At 43.1% G+C, this 19,703-nt stretch overlaps 1 protein-coding gene across 1 annotated transcript in view; it reads left to right on the forward strand.

Moving 5' to 3' along the window:
* Window positions 1-19,170, forward strand: part of MOB1B (MOB kinase activator 1B) — a 101,024-nt gene extending 81,854 nt beyond the window's left edge. Inside the window, exons 3-6 of the mRNA XM_040326033.1 lie at window positions 629-722; window positions 7,311-7,444; window positions 8,516-8,679; window positions 18,286-19,170. Coding sequence (XP_040181967.1) covers window positions 629-722; window positions 7,311-7,444; window positions 8,516-8,679; window positions 18,286-18,363 — 470 coding nt within the window. The 3' untranslated portion in view covers window positions 18,364-19,170. The remainder of the gene's footprint in view (window positions 1-628; window positions 723-7,310; window positions 7,445-8,515; window positions 8,680-18,285) is intronic.
* The last annotated feature ends 533 nt before the right edge of the window (window positions 19,171-19,703 follow it).

Genomic DNA, 19,703 nt, shown 5'->3' on the forward strand with positions numbered 1-19,703 from the left:
TGTGAAAAGCAGACCCAGATCTGGTGTCTTTTTTTATAGGGCAGGGCAGCTGTAACCAACACCTCTAATCTCATCTCATTGATTGGACTCCAGTTGGCTGACATCTCACTCCAATTAGCTCTTGGAGATGTCATTAGTCTAGGGATTCGCATACTTTTTCCACCTGCACTGTGAATGTTTACATGGTGTGTTCAATAAAAACATGGTAACATGTAATTCTTTGTGTGTTAGTTTAAGCAGACTGTGATTGTCTAAAATGTGATCAGATCACATTTTATGACCAATTTGTGTAGAAATCCATATAACTCCAAAAGGGTTCACATACTTTTTCTTGCAACTTTATTTTCCACACTGTATATGCACTTTGTACCTCTGTGTCAGCTCAGTTTTATTGTGAGAACAAAATATTCTGTTCGCATGTCTCCAGTCTGTTGTCATGAAAAATACAGAATACAAAATGGTACTTTTGGGAAGTTGCACAAAAAAAAATATTTAAATATAGTTTCTATCTTTACAAATTTTGCAGTATTTGAAGCGACTATATCTTAACAAAGTGCAGAATTAATGCCTAGTAATTTTCCATCTGCTCTTATTTATGCATCTAAAAGTTTGTTGTTTTCACTTCTAGCTGTGGATTTTTTCAACCAGATCAATATGTTGTATGGAACCATTACAGATTTCTGCACAGAAGAGAGTTGTCCAGTAATGTCTGCTGGACCCAAGTAAGATTTTTTTTCTTTTTATATACGTGTCATGCCTGTTTATGTCCACATTATTAGTTTGGATTCTCACATCATTCGGAAATCCCATTGGTATAGTGGCAATAACTTATTTAACCTGGAAGTGCTTTATCATAAAATCTACCACAGAAGCATGACATCCATTGTGGGTAGCTTCCTTGTTTTGCCATTTGGATCCCTCAGGACTCACTTAGTGGCAGCTGGTGCTCAATTTTTGGGGGGACGGCAAACAAACCCCCTGCCAGGTCCGCACTCATCCCATCCATGGTCGGAGCTTCCTAGGCTTCTACCGGCTAATCCGGTCTTAAGATTCACCTCCTGTCCTCATTGGCCAGGAGGAGAAGGCAGAAGACCATAGCGAATATTGATTTGCTAATGTCACAAGTTGGTGGGTTTTCAAAGACAATTGGACCCTCAGGCTCTAATCCTGTGTTTCCAAAAACAAAAAATCCTAGACACCTATAAGTCCGGCACCCCACATAGAAAGCCACACCCCTTATGGACTGCCCACTGCTATACTCCTCCTATTTAGAGCTTTTTTTTCTCAGAAAATAGGTGCAGGAACTCAACCACGACCCATTCAGATTTCACAAACAGTAGAAGGGTCTTAAAGGGGCATTAAATACCAGAATTGCATTACATACAGGGTGCAGATTTCAGGGGGTTACAAAGCTGTCACTTGTAAACACAGAAACCAGACTTCTGTGTTTACAAGTGATTTTGGTGAGCAGGCACCAAAGGGTCTGAGCCAGAGGTGGTGGAACTGCTCCTATTTTTTCTCTCTCTGATCTATTCCTTCTAAGTTCTATCCACATAGAGGTCACTTTCCTCTCTCTCTCTTAGTTCTCATGTGTTTCTTTTTCTACTACCCTACCTTCTTCAGCAGCTTTCTGGTATCTCTCTTAGGAATAATATACTGGGATGGATGAAGGTCTATTGCACTTCTATGCAATCCTATATCTAGGGTGGCACATTTATGTCCCCATGACAGCCCCCTACCCCTTATTTAGCCCTTATTTATATCCCCCTCAGAACCCCCCTAGCACATTTGCCTCCCCATCAGAAATCCCTATGTATCACAGGCTTCAGTGTAGATCTGCTGCACCTCCCAGCTCCGGTCCTGCTGTTACATGGGCACCTTGTGTAAAAGACATTGTAACAGGAGGACTCTAATGAAGTACTTCATTGGTTGCTAGACGGTCCTATCGACCAATAGCACAGTACAGCGCCGGGAGGGGCAGGCTGTGTCGGGTTGCAGGACCTGCTCTGTACAGTGCGGCGGGAGTGGAGTATGCAGCAAAAGTCCTGCAACCGACAAAGTTTAAAGAGACCAATCCCTGCACTGAGTGTGAGGACTCAAGCTGCGGGCCGGAAAAGACGTCCCAGCAGGCCGTAGTTCGCAGACCCCTGACATAGACCATTCATCCTTGTAAAATTACCTTTTTTATTATAACCCTCCCTTTTGTGCGGTTATACTCCTGACAATTGCTGGGCTTTTTGTCTGTAGCCCATACTGTTAACCAGTTTAACTTTTCTTGATTGTCTTTGTCTTATTCTAAAAATAACAATAAAGACATTTTGCCTACCTAGTGAACTGGTCGAGAATATGAACTGATGTTCTTGAACTATAGTGCTCAATAGCAAAAACTGAAATAAACACACAACCATTAAATGAGCTAGAGCAGTGATTTATCCTACCTCCTTCTCTGCCTATCATGACTGGTCCTACAGAGATTAAATTAGGATGAAAGAGTCTAAAAGCAAATATTGTCTGCTGTGTCCCAATTTTAGAAAATACATAATACTCTGCAACATCTGTGATTGGCACACTGTGTATTACATTTTTATTTGTAAAATGTATAAACCATCATCGCCTTTTTAAACGGAACTAAAATCTATCATTCAGAATACTGAGATGGGGGGAACTTTTTAACATACGTTTTATTGAATCTGGCATAGAGGACCTATCTTTTTTGTGATCAGATTAGGGGGTGGTTGTTTTTATGAAAAATTGCTTTGGATTTGCTGTATAACGTTTAGAGGTAAATAGTACTTATCAGGGTTCTTCCTTATGTATAGGAATCCACAGTGTCTCTCTTGTCACCATTTTCTTGTTAATGTGTTGAATACTGTTTTGGCCCCTAATCAGTAATCTGAAAGGAATATAATTCCGTTTTGTATGGAGTGCTAATGACCATGGCTAAGAAAATCTGCAGATTAGCACCACATCCAGTTATAAATGATTTGCCTTGCCTGCTGGGCAAAAAATATTTTCCTGATAAGATCTGACTCTATACGATGTTCACTACATTAACAAAGGGTCCAAAACCATTATTCTTAATGTTGTTAGAAAATGGCCATGATGTAAAGTGAATTAGGCTATTATTACTTGGTTTTCTACTCTCTAATAGTATTATTGCTGGAAAATCTGCCAAGGTTCCTTCGGCAGAATGTAACTGAAAAGAAACAGGATTCAAAATAGATGGTCTTGTTTAGTCTCTGTCGTCGTTACATCCTGTAACGTTTAGAGCATATTATAATGGACAACAATCCAAATAATACAGTGCAATCTAAGATACAATCTTAGATTCCTAACTTACATTCAAACATACACATACTATATCTGATTTATACAGGATCCTTACCAATCTACAGTCAGGAACCTTAGAGAAGGATTCACAGAATAGGGATATGTTGCAATGACAAGGACCATGAGGAACCTTTGCTCAAGCATTGAACCATATACCTGTGCTACATACTACATATTGATTAGTAGAGGGTGCATACACACAACTAAGAACTATACATTGGGCCCCATGAAGGATTTGCAGTTACCTGATTTAATATTGAAGGGAATGGAGAAGTGAGAGCCTTTCAGATTCAAAGGGTTGAGTTTCATGCAAACATCTACATATTGTGAACATTTTTCTACTCATTGTTTCATCACCAAGGTAACTGTGTCCTTAGAATATTAAAAGAGAAGTATTGCTTTGGGAAAATAAATTAGTCCCCTAGGTGCATGCAGCATCAATTCAATGCTGCATCTGTCCCCGCCTAGCTCTGTAGTGAGAAATTAGTGATCAAACACCGCAAATTGCTCAGTTCCCCCCCACCGCTCTAAGCAGAGAGCCATGACTCAGTCAGCAGCTCTCTGCTCTCCCTTCCAGCACTCACTAAAGTGCTAGGCTGTGGAGGGGGCGGAGGGGCTGGCTCAGACTGTCAGAAGATTGCCAAGAGGCAAAAACAGGCAAGCTTCTGGGTGGATCCAGACCATATGGTCAGGATCTTTCAAGAGCCTGGACCAGCTGTATGAAGTTAGTTGACAGCAGGCTTCAGGTTTATTGTATACCCAGCTTTAAGCCCCATACACACGGGCCAAATGTCAGACAAAATCAGCCGGTATAATAGAAACCAGCCAACATTCAGCCCATGTGTACAAGTTCCTCCGATCTCATGACTGGCTTCTGTTAAACAAGTATGCTGGAAAACCAGCTAGCGATCGGCATAGGATCAGGGCTCTCAGCCAATGGCTGCGGGCGCTAACAGGTACGTTCTGGCTGGCAGGGGGGCAGTCCGCCTGTCAGAACACAATAGCACAGCAGGGAGATCGTTGTACTAACATCAAATAGTACAGAGACCTCCTTGCAAGCTCCTCAGTTTTCATTTTTTCAGGCCCAAAAAAACTAAACAAAAACATACTTAGGTAGATTCAGTAAGAGTTAGGCCGGCTTATCAGTAGATAAGCCGACCTAACTCCGAATCTACACCGACTTATGTTTAAGTGTATACGCCGTATGTTTAAGTGTATACACCGTCCTATCTTAGGTTGCAATATTTCAGGTGGCCGCTAGGTGGCGCTTCCATTGCGGTCGGCGTAGAATATGTAAATTAGTAGATACGCCGATTCATGAACATACGCCCGGCCGCAGCAGTACATTTACGCCGTTTTCGTAAGCCATTATCAGGCCTAAAGTTATTCCATCTATTAGATGGAATAGTAATGTTAAAGTATGGCCGCCGTTCCCGCTTCGAGATTTTCGTAATTTTTACGTCGTTTGCATAAGTCGTCCACGAATAGCGTTTTACGTCGTTTACGTCCACGTCGAAATCAATAGGCCCGTGCGGCGTACTTAGCCGCAATGCACACTGGGAAATGTAGGTGCCCGGCGCATGCGCAGTAAGAATAAAAACGTAAGGTCAAGCCTTATTAACATAAAACACGCCCCCCTTACACACATTTAAATTCGGCGCCCTTACGCCCGCCCGCTTTAGGCTACGCCGCTGTAACTTAGCAGGCAAGTACATTGTGAATCATGTACTTGCCTATCTAACTTATGGCGGCGTAGCCTAAACAGAAGTAACGCCTTCTGAATGCCCTTAATCTGCTTCTATACTGCCCTCTGAAAAGCTCTTCAGAATGTGGTAAAGATTATCACCAGTGTGAAAGAGCACCTAAGGAAATGCCTCCTTTTCTCTGCTACTCCCATCCAAGGGAGAGAAAAATGGATGGTGAGAGACCTGCTCCAGGCAGTACACTATTATTACTACTAGCCAGCTCAATCAATACACAAATGTAGCATAGGATTTTCTTATTTTTCTCTTTTTTTTTTTTGTCTACACAGGAGCAGAAATACAGGTACAGAGGTATTTACCAACTTTATTGTACAAAAATAAGGTTATCCAGCATGCAGAAAAGGAACTAAAACTGGAGCGTGCAAAATCTGGTGCATGGTAGCCAATCGGCTTCTAACTTCAGCTTGTTCAATTAAGCTTAGACAAAAAACCTGGAAGCTGATTGGTTTCTATGCAAAGTTGCACCAGATTTTGCACTCCTTAGTTTTAGTAAATCAACCTCAAACTGTAAAAGCCGCTCCCTAGTCAACCTCTATATGACCTGAAAATCACAAACCATGCTGGAATCTGATGATTGTGTGTGTGGGTGCTTATAAGATGCATTTTCTTGCATAAATGTTGATGTATTTGTGTACATATATCAGTCAAGTGGCACAGCAAAGTTGTTGAAATATTATGCAACCAGGGGAAGCAACGAGCTCCCTGTGCCCACAGCACTGCCTGTGCATTGTCTAGTGTTCTTGTTATTTTCTCCTACATCATTCTTCACAATTCATTTTCTTCTACAGTATTATGTAACCATAGCAATACTGTGAGTTTATGTGAGAATCTCATGCTGCTACAAGCTTCTCTGTTAATCAAGCTGAACTATAACTATGGATTGTATTGCATATTAACATTGGTTTAGCTTGGGCAATGTAATTATGCATGTGCCACACCTATGGAATCCCTGTGGAAACTGTAAATCACTGTAGTAGTATGTGCTACTACAGTGGTTGCCACTGTCCTCTGGGTACTGTGCCAAGCAACTGCCCTGCTGCATAGTGAATACAGGTGGTTGCTTGTCTAAGACGGGCACCATTCACAGAACATTGCCTTTTTGTCGAAGAATGCAGGGTGATTTCTGATTGGACAAGCTGGGGAGGCGGGTGACATACATCGCAATCTTTACCCAGTCCAATCGGAGAACAAGTTGCCGCTGTCTTCTGGGTACTGTGCCATGCTGCTGCATGTTAAACACAGGGGGTTGCTCATTTCTTTGGCTTGGGCACCGTACATAGAACGCCTTGCATTTTTTCTCAATTAATGGATTTTGATTGGACTAGTTGGAGATTGTAATGTTAAACAACCATTCCCCCAGCCCCCCCGCCCCCCCCCCCCCCACTCACCTCTCCACCTCGTCCAGTTGGAGAACACCCTGCATTTATTCATTCATTCATTGAGATAAATGATAAATACAAGATGTTCTGTGACTGGCGCCCATGCCCCCCAGTGGTTACTATTAATCGGTGAAGCCGCTCGTCAAAAGACCTTGAAAACAGCGGTGATCGCTGTAGTAGCAAATACCAGCTGGACCATGTAAATATGAAATACAAACCATATTTGGCTTTAAGAACCATAGCTGTGGAGAAGAGGTATAATGTTGGCACAAGGTTGTGTTAGATTAGATGTACAGTGAGGAGATAAGTGGGCAAGAACACAGAATCTTACATTTTTCATGAGCACATTTATATCTCCAGTGCTGAGATCTATTATATTTGGTAAGCAGCTTTGCATGTTTGGTTTCACTCAAGCACTGGAGCCCTTTGTTGGAATATTTTTTTGGCACTGTGAACACTTTTCATCACTGTATTTCATTGGATAATTATTGGGACTTTTTTGCACTTTATTTGTGTGTTATATTTTATATGTTACATTTAGGTTTATTTATTTTTTATTGATTTTTTTTTGTGATTGTGTTACACACTTTCTGCTCTTTTTTATAGGACATTTTGTTGCACTTTTTTGAGTCATGTTTATATCATGTTGATGCCATTTCTTGATTTTTATTTATTTATATGGTTGATTTAGTGGGAGAGAACGCCTTTCTTAATTGCATTGTCTAAGCAGGGTAGTCTTTTACAGGTGCTGGTGCGAATTTAGATCTCAGCACAGGTTTTATATTTTATTTTTAAGAACACTGATGTGTCCAAAGATCATTGTGTTTTTTTTTTTTAGATATGAATATCACTGGGCTGATGGGACCAACATAAAGAAGCCAATTAAGTGTTCTGCTCCCAAATATATTGATTATCTAATGACTTGGGTGCAAGACCAGCTTGACGATGAAACTCTCTTCCCTTCAAAAATCGGTAAGCACTCACTCATGGAAAAGGTATCTTGTAATTTAGTAGTAGTTGGTCACATTCATCAAAAACGAACAAAATTTCCTAGCTCACTAAGTGCCAGTTCACGCTGCAGCGACTTGGGATTCGACTTGTCAGACCTCAAGTTGCCCCAAGTCGCTGGACATAATAAATTCCATGGAAGTGAATGGGAGCCGTCTTAATGTACACTACTGAAGTCGCTCAGTCTTCAGAAAAGGTTCCTGTGCTACTTCAAGGCGACTTCTAGGCAACTTGTACCCATAGATTTGAAGTTGCCTCCAAGTCGGATCTCCATCATGACTGAAGCAACTTTACAGGAAAAGAAAAAAAGTTTCCCCCGGCAAACCTCTCCCTCCCACAGAGCTGATTATTCTGTGATTGGCCACAGCCAAAGTCGCCTGTCCTGGAGGCAACTTTAAGTTGCGTTGTAAGTTGCTCAAAGTCACGCTGAAGTCGCTCTGAATTTGCCTCCAAATCGCCTTGCAAAGCCGCTGTAAGTCGAGTTGCCCCTGTGTGAACCGGCACTTACCATATTCAACTGGACTTGTCCTGGAACGTTGAAGATGTTGTGTGGCTTCTTCATTCTAAAGAAGAAAGAAAATACGTAAGCATTTATATCCAAACTAGATAAGGGCAGTATGAAAGGTGAGAAAATTGCGGAATTACACTGTACTAGTTACATAATCCCATCCTTGCTGTCAGGGTGGCTTTTTAAATGTAAATGCTTCGATTTTCATGGTTGAAAGTGTGATTTTTGTTTTCCAAAGGCTGTGGTAGAGAAGATGAAATGTGGAAGATGGATGGTGTTCAAGACTCCCACCCCTGTTTAATGATGGGTTTTCTAATCTGATGTAGATTGCCTCTCACTGTTGTTTTAATCTGTGTGTCTTCTCTGTCCTAAATATGCACTTCACTATCCTCAAAAGAATGTTCCCGTTCCTTAAGGTGTAGAAAAAAATGCTGCGCCATCGCTGTAAACCTGTTTGTATGTTTATTTAAAAAATTGTCAATTTTAGAGATGTAATGGCATTCTTTTAATTTGGTTATTTTTTCTAGGGGTTCCGTTTCCAAAGAACTTTATGTCTGTAGCTAAAATCATATTAAAGCGACTTTTCCGGGTTTATGCCCACATCTATCACCAGCACTTTGACTCAGTGATCCAGCTGCAGGAAGAGGCACATCTCAACACATCTTTCAAGCACTTTATATTTTTTGTCCAGGTAACTGTATATTCTGTTTATGCTGACATCTGAAAGGCCTAATTATCCTATAGTTTGTTGGAACTGCCAAAATAATATGCTATGACATTAAAGCTGAACTTCAGGAAACTAAAAAGTCCTCCCTTGCAGTTGGGCGTTTATGCCTCGGAGACCATAAAAAGCAGTTTTTACTTGCCTGATCCTCCATTCCACTCACACTCTCTAGTAGTGCTAGACCAAACTCTCCAGCCTCTTCTCCCCTGAACTCAGGGAGTCTAAGGTCCTTTGACATCAAGACCAATGCAGGAATGATAGCCCTGCACTGGATGTGAGGACTCGTAGGGACAGTCCACTGCTTACCAACCCCTAGACTAGGGGTCTCCAAACTTTCTAAGCAAAGAGCCCTTTTATTGTCTTTCAGACTTGAGAGGGGCTGCACTGTGGTCAGTGGAAGTACAAATGAACCAGGGTCAGTGGGAGTAAACAATTTCTCAGGCTTGGTGGTCAGTAGGAGTAAAAAAGTTACAAAGTGTATGTGGTTAGTAGGAGGAGGGATAATGCATCATCATTGGTATTGTTGAGAAGAATAGAGCCCAATAACTGGTGTCAATGGAAAAAAATAGTGCCCCGTTGTTGGTGTCAGTGGGAGGATAAGTGCCCCATTGTTGGTTTCAGTGAAAGGAATGGTGCCTAAACCTTGTCGATAGTGGAATGAATATAGCCTTGTATCAGTGAGAGGAATAGTGACCCAAGGGCCAGATAAAGGCAAAGGGCCACATATGGCCTGCAGGCCACAGTTTGAAGACCACTGCCCTAGACCAAACAAGCAGTTAATCCTTGAAGTGCGAGCGTGGCCCCACTTAGTTTTCTGGAGTTCAGCTTTAGCATGTGTTTGAGACTGTGCTGGACTGACTGGATTGGTCACTAGTTCTGAGTGGGTATTCACGTGGGGGGAAAAGGAAGGTTGCATGTAGATTAGGGACCCGGACACATGGATAGGGGGGCAGTGCCCATGCTCCCCTAATGGACGGGCCACCACTGATATATACTGTATGTGTGTGTGTGTGTATATGTATGAAGGTGTGTGTGTGTGTGTGTGTATATATATATATATATATATATATATATATATATATATATATATATATATATATATATATATAAAGTTATATAAAAAAAATAATGTACAGGCATACCCCGCTTTACGGACACTCACTTTACGTACACTCGCGAGTACGGACATGCCCGCGAGTGTACGTAAAGTGTCTCACAAGTACAAATATTCCCGCGCCGTGCACCCGCATTACACGGAACTGAAGTTCTGAGCACTTAGCCTGCTCAGTTCCAGTGTGCTCTTTCTGTATCCTGGCTGCCTCCCCACCTCCGGTGACATCACATCCCCTCAGGCTTCCCTGTCAGCCACAGAATGCCATCCAGCCTCTCAATAGCAATGTCCTTTGTGCACAGCGTGATGTCCGGGGGATGGATTGCTTGCATCAGATGAGCTTATTTACATGTGAGTGTTCCCCTGATGCCCCCACTAAAGCCCCTGGCACCCCCACTACAGCCTAGAAGTGAAAAAGGCATTGCTTCACTTTAAGTACATTTTCGTTTTACATCAATGCTCTGGTCCCGTTGTGTACGTAAAAGTGGGGTATGCCTGTATACAGAATTGAAATATGCACAATATCCTAAGGGATAATATGGGTATATACGCATTTTGCTCATGAGTGTGTTTATACATGCGTAATCATTTTGTGTTAAGAACCTTGAAATGGCATTAACCTTTATGAAGGTGATTGGAAAATTAGAGTTCCTGTTATTGTACATAGAAAGAAATGAGGCAATACTAAACAGAAACAAACCTGTTGCTGCATTCTATTTGGGGGGAGCAATTTCTATGGGTGGTTATGTTGGATCAAGGTTCCTGTGGGGGAACGAAAACCAGGGCTAGAAAGGGCTCAAGATAATTCTAATGGATAACACACCACTTAGAAAGTGGCAGACATAGCCTGGAGAGGGGCCTGTGCAAAGACAATGTTTTAGACCCTCATTGATGCAATCAACATGTTGGCTATGAGAGTAAAATAGTATGCGCTGAAAATTAACTCAAGTGGTGTGAAACTTAATGCATCAGTATAAATAGTAGTGCAATTGTGCTTAAACAAACATGTAACAAAATCATAACAATAGTCCCAAACAGTGGCTGGGTGTGTGCTAATTCACTACACCCTCTGTGTAGCAAGAAAACCACAATACTGGTGTAATGACTTGAACAGTGTTGGGTGGGATCAGCCTCCCCAGTCTCAGATAGCTGCCTCACATCCAGGTGTAAGATCCTCCACACTAGCACAGCTCATGCAAGACAAGGATGCAAGACAAGGAGAGAAAGAAATCCTCATAGCGCAATCATGTAAACATCAATAGGAGACAAATGACAGGCTTGTGAAAAAGGCGCACTCACAAATCCCCTGGACAAAACAAGCACCAACAATCCTCCTTTAGCCGCTCAGGTTAGATGTTCTCATTCGGATGTACAATCCGTCATTCCCGTTCATAGCTCCTCCCCCACGTGTTACGTCACTAGACACGTGACTTAGTCATGGGTAACTGCAGGTCGGATCTCAGCTGATCTTATTTATAGTCAGTGGGATGGCCAGACCAACAGGGAATACAACAGAAGGAGTTTTGACATCTGACATCATTGCTGGCTAATGAGAATGTATATAAATATAATTTTATAAGAACCATAATAATCACTTACTTTTAATACAATGGGGTAAAATAAACTTAGAACATTAAAAACAATCATATAAGAACATCATTTTAAAACGGACACTTTTGAGGATATGCAGACTGCATAGCAGCCCCCAGTGGCCGTTATTGGTATAACAGGACAAAACCAATACGATATATAGAACACTTGTGCATATATATATATGAATATGGCTTATATTCGCTTAAATCATGTTAAGCATAAATATATCAGTTATTAAATAAGTAAAAATAAATATAAAAAAGGAAACCCATGGTCAATAATATGAGATGAAGCAATTGAGATCAAATTCAATATTCAAGTCATTGGGCGATAAAGATCTCATTTCATGTATCCATCTCGATTCATTTTTACTCAATTCCCGCACTTTGTGACTACCCCTCCAGTGGGGTGTATATTTAGCAATATCCCAAAACTTCAATTCTTTGGGGGTTTTTTGATGACATAGGGCAAAGTGTCGCGACACATTATGTTTGGGGAAGCCTTTTTCAATAATTTTTACATGTTCCCTTAGGTCTCTTTGTGCGTCCGATATATTGAGGAGAACATGAACATGTTGGCTATGACATGAGCTTTGTTAGTAAACAAACCCATAGAAAAAAAGCTTTTTTTCTTTATCGTACATCACGGGACACAGAGCGGCATTCATTACTATATGGGTTATATGGAGTACCTTCAGGTGTAGACACTGGCAATCTCAAACAGGAAATGCCCCTCCCTATATAACCCCCTCCCATAGGAGGAGTACCTCAGTTTTTCCGCCAGTGTCTTAGGTGTTAGTCATGGTTTAGCTTGCCTCCACATCCTTGGGATTAGGTGAGCTAACCGGTTCTGTCCAAAAAAGCCTCAGCGCTAAAGTGGTCAGTAACCGGACCCCAAACCCTTGGGGTATAGCCCATAATGCTTTTCTTTTTAGAGAGCTGGACCTGGGCCCAGAACTTAGAAACCTTTGGGTGCCTAATGTTTCTGTTGCCAGAGTGCTATATGGGCCCAGGACAGTGGATCCTTCATAGGAACCCAGGGCCTGAAGGTCTAGACATCCCCACCGAGATGGGGGAAGATTGGGCCTCTTGCTTGGCAAAGTCCTGCGGCATGGAGCAGGTAAGTGAGGGGAAAACTTGCGGAACTTGGTTCTTAGCAGGTTTTTTCTGGGGGGTCACAGGGGACATGCCTAAAGTTATGCACTGCATCTGGCAAACTAGTCACATATCATAAAGATAGGATGGCTCTATATGTATTATTCCCCATAAGATGTGACCTCCCTTGTAGTGTTGGAAAAGCATTGAGTGGGGCCTGTGTGATATAAAAGTATATGTGTGTGTCAGAGAGCTGTGCTTACCTGCAAGCCTCCAGGCGATGCTCCATTCAGTCTTCCTCCTCACGGCCTGCAAAGCAGGCAAAACGCCGACCTCTGGAGCAGAGAGGTCCCTTCCTCCCAACCCCACCCCCCCCCTGTCGGGAGGGGCATTTCCTGTTTGAGATTGCTGGGGGGGAAGGGCGGGTCAGTGGCTTAAGGAAGGGGCGGCCCTTCCTTGTTTGTTCCATATAGCTCATTTAATACTTTGGAACTGAGGAGGAAAGACCAGAACGGCAAGCACGGGGCGCCGAGGACACACAGTGGCCAGAAAGAATATTGCAGTCTTCAGAAAGACTGTTTTCAAGCCTAGAAATAGGCTGTTTCTTTTCCATCTCATAGTTTTTCTTGCAATACTACTCAGGGGGACAGAATGTTTTTTCTTTCCTAGATTTGAAAAAAAAAAAAAAAAAAAAAAAGATTTTTTTTTTGAAAAAAAAAAAAAAAAAAAAAAAAAGTGTCATCTAGGGGAGAGGAAGCATTTTTTATCCCCCAAACAGGTGTTTGGGCATTTAACTATTTATAAGTCCCAGGTACCAATAAGTAGCAGGTGTACCTCGGTATTGTACCATGGCATCAAAAAACAAGGGTACAAGAGGTGGGGATTCCCCCAGAGAGTCTGAGGTCTCGGACAATGCTATGCCGCTGCTTTCCCCACAGGGAGCCTTGGGGCCATCGGGATCTGGGGCTGGAGCTGACGCGGGTCAGTCCAACCCTAAGATGGTCACGGAGGAGGTATTACTCACCTCTTTAAAAGAGATGCAGAAAAGCATGGGTAAAATGATAGCCGCAGCTATGCGGGGCAGTAAGCGGAATAGATCTCCGTCGCCCGAGCGCGGACCCTCAGAAGAGGAGGTCCTTTCCTCAGGGGAATTGGACGACCTCTTGGACAAGGACCAAGTAGGTTCAGGGATCGAAGATCCGGATACAGAGGAGTCTGGGGCAGTCTCCCTGAGGGAGAGCTGGTGGATTCAAGGATTGTCGGACTTGGTCCATAGGGCATTCAACTTGCCAGTACCAGATCTCCAGGTATCGACGGTTTCAGCTTTGGGCTCACTGAGGGCGCCTCAAAGCAATGCTGTGTTTCCGATCCACCCTCTACTAGAGGGAGTTTTGTTCCAAGATTGGAACAAGCCAGATAAGATCTTCTTACCACCTAAGAAGTTCTCTGTCCTATATCCTATGGAAGAAAAATTTTCCAAAAGATGGGCTACTCCTGCAGTGGACGCAGCCATCTCATGTGTTAACAAATCGTTAACATGCCCTGTAGAAAACATACAGGTGTTCAAGGATCCAGTTGATAAGCGCTTGGAAGCACTACTTAAGAACTCCTTCACTACTGCAGGGGCAGTAGTACAGCCAGCTGTGGCTGCGATTGGGGTCGCTCAAGCATTATCGGATCAATTTAAGCAGATGCTTAAACTTATTCCTGCCCAGCAGGCAGAAGAATTTTCGGATGTCCCTAAGGCCATATGTTTTACGGTAGACGCAATCAAGGATTCTATCCAGCAAGCGTCACGTTTATCGTTATCCCTTATCCATATGAGAAGACTCTTATGGTTAAAAAGCTGGGAGGCTGAGCCCCCATGCAAGAAGCTCCTGGTAGGGTTCCCCTTCCATGGAGGACGACTCTTCGGAGAAGACCTAGATAAATACATTCAGACCATTTCAAACGGCAAGAGTACTCTCTTGCCAACTAAGAAGAAGGTTCAGGGGCCTGCGTTTAAACGACAGTATTCCCCTGGGCAGGGGCCCTCTAATGCCAAGCAGTATCGACGGCCTCCTGCAAAAGCAAACTTCGGCTTCAACAGCAAATCACAAGGACAGGCTGTTAGAGGCAAAAGGCAGTGGTTTCGCAAACCAGCAAAACCAGCCCCCAAGCCAACCTTATGAAGGGGCGCCCCCACCCACGAAGGTGGGGGGAAGGCTGCGACTCTTTTCAGAGATTTGGGAAGCCAGCATTCCCGACGAGTGGGTACGGTCTTCCGTGGCCACAGGCTACAAATTAGATTTCCTAAGGTTTCCTCCTCCTCATTTCCAGGAGTCGAGGATTCCAAACGATCCGCCTCGGATTCCGGCCAGTCCTGGAACAGGGGCTGGGTTTCTACTCCAACCTATTCATCATCCCCAATGGAGATGTCAGGCCAATTTTGGACCTAAAGATGGTAAATGCATATCTAAAGATCCGCTCATTTCGGATGGAATCCGTGCGGTCAGCAGCTGCCACACTCCAGAAGGACGACTTCATGGCGTCCATAGACATAAAGGATGCCTACCTTCATGTTCCAATTTATCAGCCACATCAAAGATATCTACGCTTCATGGTGGCTTCGCGTCACTTCCAATTCGTGGCGCTTCCCTTCGGGTTGGCTACGGCCCCCCGGGTGTTCACGAAGGTCCTAGCTCCGATCCTAGCCAAGCTAAGGATCCAAGGGGTCACGATCCTAGCATACCTGGACGACCTCCTAGTCATAGACCACTCGTCTCCCGGCTTGGAGCGAGCAGTGGCCCTCACGGTCCAATACCTCGAGAGGTTCGGCTGGGTCCTAAATCGAGAAAAGTCAGCTTTCCAGCCCACAAGGCAGTTGGAATATCTCGGCATGAGATTAGACACAGAACAACAAGGAGTGTTCCTACCTCTGAGGAAGGTAAAAGCCATCAAGGAATTAATCCTACTGGTTCTAAGCAAGAAAGAACCGACTATTCGCCTATGTATGAGGTTACTAGGCAAGATGGTGGCCACGTTCGAGGCGGTACCATACGCCCAGAGCCACACTCGCATCCTACAGGCAGCCATCCTGTCAGCATGGAGCAGAAGGCCACAGGCCTTGGATATCCCGTTGCCGCTCTTATCAAGAGTCCGACAAAGTCTGTGTTGGTGGTTAGACCCTCAGAATCTACTGAAGGGGAAGTCTTTCAGCCCAGTGGCTTGGAAGATAGTGACCACAGACGCCAGCCTGACGGGCTGGGGAGCAATTTTGGATGGTTGCACTCGCCAAGGTACTTGGGCAAAGCCAGAGAAGCAGTTGCCCATCAACATCTTGGAGCTCAGAGCTGCTCGACTAGCCCTCAGGGCTTGGACGTCAAAATTGCAGGGGTTCCCGGTGAGAATTCAATCAGACAATGCCACGGCCGTGGCATACATAAATCACCAAGGGGGAACCAGGAGTCAAGCCGCTCAGAGAGAGGTGAGCTTGATTCTCCTATGGGCAGAGGCGCATGTGCCCTGCATATCGGCAATATTCATTCCAGGAGTGGACAACTTTCAGGCGGACTTCTTAAGCCGCCAGACTCTATGGCCGGGGGAATGGTCTCTGCATCCACAAGTCTTTCAAGCACTCTGCCAAAGATGGGGAGTGCCGGACGTGGATATCATGGCATCGAGACTCAACAAGAAACTAGACAGGTTCATATCCCGCTCAAGGGATCCGATGGCCTGCGGAACCGATGCGTTGGTTTGCCCTTGGCATCAGTTCAAACTTCTTTATGCGTTTCCCCCGCTCCAGTTACTACCCCGCCTGCTGCGCAGGATCCGGGTGGAACACATACCAGTCATCCTGGTAGCTCCAGCATGGCCCAGAAGGGCATGGTACTCACTCATCCTAAAGATGGTAGTGGGAGACCCTTGGACTCTTCCTCTACGGCCAGACCTGCTATCGCAAGGTCCGATCCTCCACCCTGCCTTACGGCATCTAAATTTGACGGCCTGGAAGCTGAATCCCTGATTCTCAGGGGTAGAGGTCTGTCTCAGAAAGTAGTCTCTACCCTAATCAGAGCCAGGAAACCGGTCTCTAGGGTGATTTATTACAGGGTCTGGAAGGCCTATGTAGGCTGGTGTGAGTCCAAGCGATGGCTTTTCTCGCAAATTTACCATCGATAGAGTATTAAGTTTTCTCCAGCTAGGAGTGGATAAAGGATTGGCATTAAGCACAATCAAAGGACAGATTTCTGCTCTGTCAGTGTGGTTTCAGCGGCCGCTGGCCACCCACTCGCTGGTTAAGACCTTCCTTCAAGGGGTCTTACGTATTAGACCTCCAGTTAAATCCCCGCTTTGTCCGTGGGATTTAAATCTTGTTCTGTCAAGTTTACAGAAACAACCGTTTGAGCCGTTGGCTGAAATTCCTTTGGTTCTACTGACAAGGAAGTTAGTATTTTTGGTTGCCATAGTTTCCGCAAGAAGAGTTTCGGAGCTAGCGGCCTTATCCTGTAAGGAACCATATCTTGTTTTTCATAAGGACAGGGTCGTTCTCCGCCCTCATCCTTCCTTCCTACCGAAGGTCATATCCAGTTTTCATTTGAACCAGGATTTGGTATTACCATCCTTCTTCCCTAAACCTACTTCCAGAAAGGAAGGGTTGCTGCATACCTTGGATATTGTCAGGGCCATGAAGGCCTATCTTAAAGCTACAAAGAAGATCCGGAAAACAGATGTGCTGTTCATTCTACCGGATGGGCCCAAGAAGGGGCAGGCAGCTGCAAAGTCCACCATTTCTAGGTGGATTAAGCAATTAATCACTCAGGCCTACGGCTTGAAAGGGTTGCCTCCTCCAGTATCATTAAAGGCTCATTCTACTAGAGCCATGGGCGCCTCCTGGGCAGCACACCACCAGATCTCTATGGCTCAAGTTTGCAAGGCGGCAACCTGGTCTTCTGTCCACACGTTTACAAAATTCTACAAGTTGGACGTAAGAAGGAATACTGATACTGCCTTCGGGCAGGCAGTGCTGCAGGCTGCAGTTTGAGACCCTCGGATTCCGGGGGCTCCTCTTGTTTGAGTTAAATTTAAAATTTAAAATTATTTTTCTCAACTAAGTTGGATTTATTATGATTTGAGTATATCTCTAAATTAAATCCTTTTGTCTTGGAGATGTTCTCCCTCCCCTCATTGTAAGCATTGCTTTGGGACATCCCATATAGTAATGAATGCCGCTCTGTGTCCCGTGATGTACGATAAAGAAAAAGAGATTTTTAATACAGCTTACCTGTAAAATCTTTTTCTTGGAGTACATCACGGGACACAGAGCTCCCACCCCTCTTTTTTGAGGACCATTTTGGGAGGCATACTGCTTGCTACAAAACTGAGGTACTCCTCCTATGGGAGGGGGTTATATAGGGAGGGGCATTTCCTGTTTGAGATTGCCAGTGTCTACACCTGAAGGTACTCCATATAACCCATATAGTAATGAATGCCGCTCTGTGTCCCGTGATGTACTCCAAGAAAAAGATTTTACAGGTAAGCTGTATTAAAAATCTCTTTTTTATTTATTTTTTATTTTTATATTTGACAGGTTATAGAAATTCACCCGAACAGGGTGTTTATTAAAAAATTGTACTAAATAAATACATTAAAATGTGTGAGAAATATGTGATAATTGAGGTATACTGTGTGTACCAGTAATTGGGATAACAAAACAATATGCAGAATGTAAGAATGTCGCACTTTTTTTTTTTTACACTCTATTTTATTTATTCTCTTTTTTTTTTTTTTTTTTTTTAGGAATTTAACTTAATTGACAGAAGAGAACAAGCTCCCCTGCAGGAACTAATTGAAAAGCTGACCTCAAAGGACAGATAAGATCCCAATGATATGAGCACAGTTGCCTTTCATTCAAGCAAGCTTTGTTTTATCGTTTCTGGCCCATTCATATAACAGCCAAAACCTGTATGATTTTCTTTTTGTGTGTGTGTGTGTGTGTGCGCTTACAGAGGGAACGTGATGTATCTATTTTCTTACCTTCTAGTGATTGCAGTTGATTGTATTTTTACATAACCTGTTTGCAAAAGGAAGAGAAATGTGAATCCCCTGTAATAATTTGCACACCCTTTACTGCACTGAAGAGTATAATGTGCCTAATTTAAATATGCCTCAATTTTTACTCAACCACTAAACCTATTGTACATTTTAATTCTTGATAATTTACTATCTATGTAGTGGTGCAGAGAACAAGGGAACAGAGCATGAGCTTTGAGAACAGACCTCTGATGGGTAGAGCGTGGTGGCCAAGTAGGTTTAATAATAAGCAAACGTGGTCATAAGTTTCCAAAGCCAAAAGCATTTTAATTGGCTCTACTTAGGTCATATTTTTAAGATCCAAAATTGTGTCGCTTTCAGTATTTTTCTGAATTGTGCTCAAAGGAAATCATTTACCCTTATGTCAGAACTAAGGCAGAGCTTGGAATGTCGGTGTTCTGTAAGAACATTAGAGCTTGAGCAGCTGTTAATAATAGTTTGCCTTATGGTATTTTAGCTAATACAGATTAGAGAGCAGCTTAAATATGAGCTGCTGAAATAATTTGTGAATTGACTTTGTAGCTGTTAGGAGAAATCCTATGATAGGAACATAATAAAATCTAAAGATTGCACATATACCAATGGAAAAAAGCAATATGTTGGATGATTTTGTATAGAAAAATAAGCGATTACTTAGTTTAGATATCTGCCATGTGTATTTGGAATTTAGGAATATAGCATAAAGAATGAGTCTATCCACTACTTGGTTATTTGTCAGGAACCAATAAGACACTTTAATAGTCAAGGACTGAAACCATTTTCTCTTGTGCACGGAATGGAGCATGGCATGCACTTTTACACCCTATGCTTACTTTGTGCATTGCTGTCTCTAACATATTAATATTGGTTAATGTCTATAATTTATTACAGAGATCAAAGATCTTTTTTGGAAGGGAAAAAAAAAAAACATTGTTTTTAGTGAATGACTGTGCATATACCCTTAGCATATTGTTTTCAGATGGCAAATGAAGGTCAAGCAGAAATATACATGTGTATAAAAGGTCCATGAAACCTAACAACTATCCTGTAACATTCTCAAAGAAATGGAAATAGTATCTGTCCATCGAAAGTAATGAGATTAGCAGCAGACATGGACTGTTTAGGGACCTTTTGCTAACAGCTGT

Source organism: Rana temporaria, chromosome 1 (assembly GCF_905171775.1).
Source record: "Rana temporaria chromosome 1, aRanTem1.1, whole genome shotgun sequence".
NCBI lineage: Eukaryota > Metazoa > Chordata > Amphibia > Anura > Ranidae > Rana > Rana temporaria.